General features: G+C 44.2%; 1 protein-coding gene across 1 annotated transcript in view; it reads left to right on the top strand.

Moving 5' to 3' along the window:
* Positions 1-1,224: 1,224 nt before the first annotated feature.
* Positions 1,225-8,088, top strand: part of LOC102876281 (chromosome unknown open reading frame, human C2orf40) — a 31,485-nt gene continuing 24,621 nt past the window's right edge. Inside the window, exon 1 of the mRNA XM_006883836.1 lies at positions 1,225-1,303. Coding sequence (XP_006883898.1) covers positions 1,225-1,303 — 79 coding nt within the window. The remainder of the gene's footprint in view (positions 1,304-8,088) is intronic.

The following is an 8,088-nucleotide window of genomic DNA, read 5'->3' as shown; positions in this document are numbered from 1 at the left end:
AAATAATTTTTTATTTTTTTACTTTTTTCAAAGAGGAAAGTGAACTGGGGGCAGGGGTGGGCAGGGAGGAAAGTGCAATAAAGAATGAATGGAAATACAAAGTCTCTGTAAACTTTCATTAAAATAAAAAAGTATTCTAAGATTTTCTGTTACTTTATAGAAGACTGAATTATCATGAGCTAAAATCAACGAGAGGGCAACCAACAGAAACCAACTTTAACATCATTTTGAAGTGCATGGATACAGAGAAAGCACAATGAGACAGAATTTTCCTTTCTAAGACATACAAAACTCACTCATTTCTTGGTATCTAAAAGCATTTTATGTTGGAGTTATTTGAAAGGGAGGTTTTTCCTGAACTTCAGCTCTGAGGCCAGTCTGCATGGAGTCTTTCAAAGTATCACAACCCACTGCTCGGCCAAAGGCATGCATAAGGGTAGCTTTGGGAATTGAAGAAATTCCAAAAGCCACGTTCTAAGAAAGGCCAGGAGCAAAGCCTGAGCTAAGAAAAATGGGAAAAGGGAGGGGAATGAACCAGGAATGTGAGGGAAATGAGAAATATAGGGTACAGAGTGGAGTGAAAGGGAGCAGGGGTCTCGGAAACACAAGGACTCCAGAGACCCCTTCCACATCCAACTCCCCAACCTTCTCCCCACCATCTCAGCTCTCTCCCCCATCTCCCCCACTCCAGTTTGCTCTGCGACTGGAAAGCATTTTCCTTTTTCCTGGATTCCTACAGCTTTTTCATATACCACTGGAACTACGCTTTGTCCTCGCTGCTTTCTTGCAGCCAGCAGTGCCAACTGCCTTATAGTGTTTATGGTTGCACTGAGCGCTCCCAGCGTGGTGATGCCGCGTTGCCATGGAGTGGAGGGGCGACGATCCCCTTTGGGGTGCAGGAGCCGGACAAGGGCAGGCTGGCACGACGCCGAATGAGCCAGGGCTCCGCGAAGCGCCCATGGCACGGAGCCTCGGTGGCGCGCGCCCTTGCACTTGGCAAGGCCTCCTTGGCTGGCCTCCCCCTGGCGCAGCGCCGGACCGCGTCCAGTCCCGCCCCGGCCAGGATGAAAGGAGCGGATTGAGCGGCGCCCGCTCGCGTGTACCGGTTTTGTGCTCTGGGTAGATAGCGTGCTGTTTCCTTGTCTCATCCGCCAGTCCTCAAGCTGCGGCTCAGCGCGCACTGGTCGCCCACCCATCCCTCCGCTCCTCACCAGCCTCGTGGTCATGGTCGCCTCCTCCGCGCGGCCCGCAGTCCTGGCCTTGACAGGGCTGGCGTTGCTCCTGCTGCTCTGCCTGGGCCCAGGTGAGTGAGGCGATGGCAGGTTCTAAGCGGTAAAGTGAGGTTAGGTTTGATCCGAAGTGACTGCTGCAGAAACTCCGGGAAGAGGAGATGGGTGATGGATGTAGCAGGAGTAGGGACCCCATCTTTAGCCAGCACAATGTGCAAGAGTTGTTGGGGACCTCATGTTTTGTTGTTGTGCACCATCGAGCCTGAATTGACTCATAGCTGACCCTCAGTAAGTTTTCAAAGGCAGTAAATTGCATGAGAGAAGATTGTTCATCAATTTTCCTGCAGCCATGTTTAGGGGTTTGCAATATATGAGTGAGGAAGTGACATTTTGGATTTAGGCAGGCCAACAGCTGTGGGGTAATTGTGAGAAAGATCAAGAACCAGAAGTCCAGAGTTGAGGGACCGAGGGTAGGGGATGGGAAGAAATAAGAAATATACTGGAATTAATATAATGGCAAAGAGGTAATGAAGATTTAACAAGGGTGGTATCCTCCCAGACCTGGGGTGGGTCAGGGTGAGGGAAGGCAAATGGCATTATTTCCTCCATTTCTTTCTAGCCAGTCACTAGGCAACAACATTTCTGCTTCATTTCATTCACGGTAAGGTCAGGTTCCAGCTTTGAAAATCCCTGGGCCATCCCTCACACCCCAGACAGGCCAAACACTCCTTTTCTACTTCACAGACTCCTCAGTAAATCGGTTAAAAAGCCCAGATTCCTCCCATATAAAAGTGCACCTTTTGTTGAAGTCCCCCAAAGGAAGCAGTGTGATGGGTACAGACGTTTGACCCTTAGGAAACTAAAGCCACGTCATAAGAAAAGGCAAAGCTCTGTGCCAGGGAGACGTAAGATGAGGGAGGTAGGGGAGCAATAAAATCATAAGCTATGATGGAGAATGCAAAAAGAGAGAGAGTTTTTGAGGGGAGCTTGCTGTCCTCCCAGATCTGCAATAAAGTGCTTAGGATATGGGGGGAGGAAAGAGAGAGTTCAGACTGGACTGGGACAGGATAATATGGGGTAGAAAAGAGGGGCAATGAGGATCGGCATCACAAATCCTTCCCTATTTGCAGAACTGTTACTGAAATAGTTCTGTTTTTTCCTAATTGATATACATTGCATGTATAATCCTTTATGGATTCAGAAGTGGCCTCATGTAAAGTCCATGGGACAGGTGAATCCCTCATTTTATTGCTAAGGGTACTGGTGCTGAAAGGAGTTCAATGACTTGTGCTAGTAGACTCAGGCCACCAGACCCTGCATCTGTATTGGTGCTTTACCCGCTAAAAGCTAGAGGGCACTCGGTAATGTAAATTGAAGACACACTGAGACGCTCATCTTCTACAGTTTGCCTATTTAAATAACAGGTATGGAAAATCAAACTTGCTGTTGATGGAAAGCCAACCTTATTCAGAGGAGAGGCCCTCCGGTCATTTGAAAAGCAAGTGGTTTGTCCAAGTTGGGAGGATTACTGTTGTTCTGGTTACAACACAGGACTTTTCATAATCAGTGATTTCCATTGCATAACATTCCATTTCCCTCTTATTGTCCCTCCTATTTTAAGTTGTACACACATATGAATGAACATTGCTTATAAATTATTCCTTTTTTAGGACCTATAATTTATCTAATTTCATATTAATAATTTGGCAGTAAGACTTGATTGAAATATCACCATCGAACTGCAATGTAAGTTCTTATGCTAAAAGAATTATATATTATAACCCAACTCAAGCTTACTGCCATCAAGCCAGAATCGACTCATAACTGACCCTCCATTGAGCTTCTGTGGTGATACATTGCATGGGAAGAGAGTCCCACGAGGCTGCTGGTAGATTCCAGGCCTTTGGGTTAGCAGGACAACTTCCTGGAGACCATACTATTAGAAGTCTAACCTGGCTTTATTATACAAAAACATTTAAGAAGGGGGGGTGGGAAATGCCATCTCTTAATACCTTTTAATTATCAGTCAGTACCCACAAAGGGGCATCTTGTCATTCTGAAACTGCTGGACAGTGGAATGCCAGGTATGTTGTTATGTGTTGTTGAGTCACCTGAGACTCAGAGTGACCCTATGTACATAAGCTCTAAAAGCTGCCCTATCCTGCGCCAATCTCATCGTCTCTGACTGTATCCTATTGTCCAGTCACTGAGTCAGCCCATCTCATTTGGGGTCCTCCTCTTCTGTCCCTCCATCATTCCAAGCATGATGTCACTCTCCAAGGACTGGTGCTTCTTGGGCACGTGCCCAAAGTTTTTGAGAATGAACCTGAAAATCCTTGCCTACAGGGAGCAAACTGGTTTCACCCTCTCTAGGACTGACCTGTTTGTTCTCCTGGAAGTCCACGGTATGTTCAACATTCTTCTCTCGCACCACGACTCAAAGGCATTGATCCCTCTTCTGTCACCCATAGTTATTGTACCGCTCTCTGATGCATAGCAAGCAATTGTGAAGACCATGGCCTGAGTCAAGTGCACCTTAGTCTCCAGAATGACATTGTTGCTCTTCAGTACTCTAGAGAGGTCCCTGACAGCATACTTTTCTAGTACAATTCACCTTTTGATTTTCTGACTGCTTGTACCAAGAGTGTTGATTGGGGAACCAAGCTGGCTGAAGTTATCAACCATTTCAATCTCTTTTCTGTCCATCATGAAGTTGCCAATCATCCCAGTGGTGAGAATTTTTGTTTTCTTGATGTTGAGCTTCAATCCATATTGAAAACTATAATCCTTGATCTTCTGTAGTAAATACCTCACGTCCTCTTCAGTTTTACCAAGCAAGGTTGTGTCATCTGCATAACGCAGTTTGTAGACCATCACAGTGACTGATGATCTTGGAGTAAAAGACTCCATAATACAGAAAAAGAAATCACAGCTATCTATTTGTCCTTTATTCAAGGAAATTTAGTGTAGCTTGGTGTACAGTTATATTTATTCATAAATGGTTTAGTGTGTAGTAATTGGCACAGTAACAAGATTTATAATTCATAATTAGGACTTATTCCCGCTTTTCAACAGTAAAACTGATTTTGGTAGGGTTCACATTTTCAGATAACACACACCCCAACAGTTGCTGCAGGAAATTGCAGCCTTTTTGCTAATGCCTGAAAACAATGTCTAATTCAACACCAAAACCACATTCTATTCATTAATTGTTAAGCACTTTTACAGAAGGCAAACAGATGGGGGGATGATATTGAATTCTTTGTGTGCTATCCTGTGAGTTGTTAGAGATCAACAATGTTAAGATATTCATGAATGCTAATTTTAGTGCCTGAGGAACTTATCCATCTTATTTGACAAATTTTGTGGATTTTCTTAATTGAGTCTTGAGATTGGAAGGGAAGCACAACCTTTAGGAATAATTCCATCCTCATCTAATTGAATAATTCCCTCCTGTCAAATCCTCCTCTCCATTTATTTATGCTCAAACATTTCTAACAACTGAGAATGTCTTGAGGCAACTCACTCCATCTTTGGACGGCTGTCTAGCTGTTGGAAACATTACCTCATACCCTAATCTACAACGTGGTGTTCTCTTATACCCCTAGCTTTTCTCTTAGAAGTTTAATTTCTCCCAGTTGTTCTTCTTTAAGTTCTTTTGCTTTTTTCTCATATCATACCTTCCCAGGTCTTTATACCCTGAGCATGATCCTCTGACCTCAATTCCAGTTTTTCTGCAAACTTTTTAAACTGATACTGAATTATCTAACTTAATAGAAGGATAATGGGATTAAAGCAGTCATAGAACTAAAACAGGACAATTTCCCACCCTTTCACCCCAAGAAGCTGTCCTTTTATAAACGTGGGCTAAGATTGCTATTTTTTTTTTAACTACCTCACAATAGACTAATACCAAGTTTAGACAGAAAACCAATGAATCTCTTCGACAGGGTCCCACACGTTTCAGTAACACAGACAGACTTTCTTTGGGAGAAGTGACCACAGCATAATCTGTGTCTCCTCCCACCTATCAGAGTCCCCCCTCCCTGAGAGATGTCACAGTCCCTAGAGATTCTTCCAGCCATTTCTTGCTGTGCCTATGCCTGTAAAACTGGGGTAGCCATATATCGTCCAAACTGGAATACTTTAGAGTGTGAAAGGAGGCATTATCATTAATTATGGCTGGACATCAAGCATGACTGAGATTGTCCTGGGAACATGGGAAGTGTCACCACCTATTCATGAATCGCGAGGTTGGTGTGTTGAGTGTTAAACAGGCTGGGAGAGTCCTATTAGGCTTTCTGGCCCTCCTCAGAGCCCAGGCCAGCAAGTTCCTTGACTGGCACAGTTATTCTAATGACAATCAGGTAGTGTTCAAAAAGGATGCCAATGTGAATACCCTCAGAGGACTCGGTAAGTATCTGAAGTAGATGGAGCTTATAGATATGAGATGGAATAAATGATTTTGACCTGAAAGAAATAATCAAACCCACTGTCATTGATTTGGTTCTGATTCATAGTGACTCTTCTTTAATTGCCATGGTTGTAAAATCCTTATGGGAGAGGCGACTGCCTATTTTTCTTCTGCAGAGCAGCTAGTGGATTTGAACTGCTGACGTTTTGCTTAGCAATATGGCAGATTATGCACTATGCCACCAGGACATCTTTTTGATCTAAAGGAGTTCAAATCCACCTTTGGTAGGTACTGGGTTCTCTAATAAAATGCATCCGCAGACAAGAGTTCATCTATAGGCAGCTAGTTGTGACCTTTGACTCTGAATGTGTTTTTTCTCTGCAGCTACATGGTAAATTTCTTAAACAGAAGTTCTTAATCTTGTCTGGATCACTAACACAATTTGAAATTGTGCTTAAAACTAGACTATTTGCAGAAAAAGGTGTCCTGATGGCATAGTGCACCGCATGTTTGGTTGTTAACCACAGGTCAGCAATCTGGAGTTGCCAGCTGCTCCCGGGGATAAAGGCGGACAGTCTCTTCCCTGAAGTGGTGACAGCCAGGGAAACCTCACAGAGGGTTGCCAGGAGTCAGAATCAAAACAGTGGCAGTGTGTGTAGATGGAAAGACAATTTTCAACGCCTCTCCAGACCCCTAAAACCTTCCCAGAAACCAAGAGCCCATCAGATTAAGAGCCTGTGAAGACAATTATCTCACTATCTCAATAACTTCTTCCTTCTGCAGCCAGATTCGGGTTCCTTACATCTAGATATAAGATGCCAGAGTTTATTCATCAAGGCCATTGCATTTCGCCCGTCATGAGACAAAACCTTTATGCAACATTTGAGAATAGGAGATTCTTCCATGCTAACAGTTCTAGAAAAAAGCACACAATTCTATAGGTTTTCAGATCGATTCACTGGGGGAGGAAGTATTCTACTAGACAAGACATGATGTTTTCTAATAAAGTATTGGATTAATTAGAAACACTTTTAGAACTGGATAAAAATAATAATACTGGATCATAGAATTCTGCTGGATTGACATGTTCAAGTAAAGATGTGTAGTTTTCCTTTTTTTGGCGATCAGCCCACTAGCTTGCTTTTTGCTGCCACCAGGTGTCTACATGTGCCTGACCCATCAAAGAGGAGCTGCAGCATCAAACCCAGATCAGTGACTCAGGACACTAGTAAAGTAAACCCAATTTTAACCCTTCTACACCTGGTGACCTATTAAGGAGCTGCGCTGCCAAATCTTAAGAACTCAGATCGAATGCAGTATCTGCTCCATGGAGGAGAAATGGGCAATCTCCTCCCAAGCAATTTGCTGCCTCTTGAAAACTGCTGAACGGTGAGCCTAGGGATCATTACTGAACTGATGGTACATAACAACAATAAAAACATGTGAAGGGAGACGCTCTGGTGGTAGGATGGTTAAGCCTCAGCTGTTAACTGAAAAGTTGAAGTCGGTGGTTCATACTTACCCAGTGGTTCTACGAGAGAAAGACCTCGTGCTAGGCTTCTGTAAAGACTGTTGTTGTTGTGTGCCGTTGAGTCAGATCTGACCCACAGCTGACCCTCCAGCGAGTTTTCAAACGCAGTAAATTGCATGGGAGGATATTCTCGACATCCATCTTTTGTGGAGCAGCTGGTGGATTTGAACTGCATGCCATTGGGATTGCAGCACAGCTTCTTGCCACTAGGCCACCAGAGCTCCCAATCTGTAAAGATTGTTGTTACGTGTCGTCGAGTTGCTTGCAACTCATAGCAACCCTATGTACAATGGCCCTAAACTCTGCTCTGTCCGGTGCCAGTCGCACCGTCTCCAACACACTCATCCCGATTACTCCAGTCACTGAATCAACCCACCTCATAGAGGGCCTTCCCCTCCAGCGTTTTCCCTCTACCCTCCCAAGTATGATGTCCCTTTCCAAGAACCGGTCACTCCTTACAACATGTCCAAAGTATGTTAGACGAAGCCTCAGAATCCTTGCCTCCAAGGAGCAACCCTCTTTAACCCTTTCTAGGATGAATCTGTTTGTTTTCCTTCCAGTCCATGGTACCCTCAGTACTCTTCTCCAGCACCACAGCATAAAGGCATCAATTCTCCTTCTATCCTCCCTAGTCATTGTCCAACTCTCTGATGCATAACACATGATTGCAAAGACCATGGCCTGTATAAGATGCACCTTATTCTCCAGAGAGAAACCATTGCTCTTCAGTACTTTGGAGAGGTCCCTAACAGCAGACTTACCCATCGCAATACATCTTTTAATTTCCTGGATATTGCCGCCAAAAGTCTTGACTGTGGAGGCAAGCAAACTAAAGCTGTGAACCATCCCAATGTCTTCATCATCCATCCTGATGCTGCCAATTGGTCCAGTGGTGAGAATCTTTGTCTTCTTGA

This window comes from Elephantulus edwardii, unplaced genomic scaffold (assembly GCF_000299155.1).
Source record: "Elephantulus edwardii isolate Elephantulus edwardi_28Jun2011 unplaced genomic scaffold, EleEdw1.0 scaffold00030, whole genome shotgun sequence".
In the NCBI taxonomy this organism is placed as follows: Eukaryota; Metazoa; Chordata; class Mammalia; order Macroscelidea; family Macroscelididae; genus Elephantulus; species Elephantulus edwardii.
Note: the sequence above shows the minus strand (reverse complement) of the source record. Positions and strands in the feature narration are given on the sequence as shown.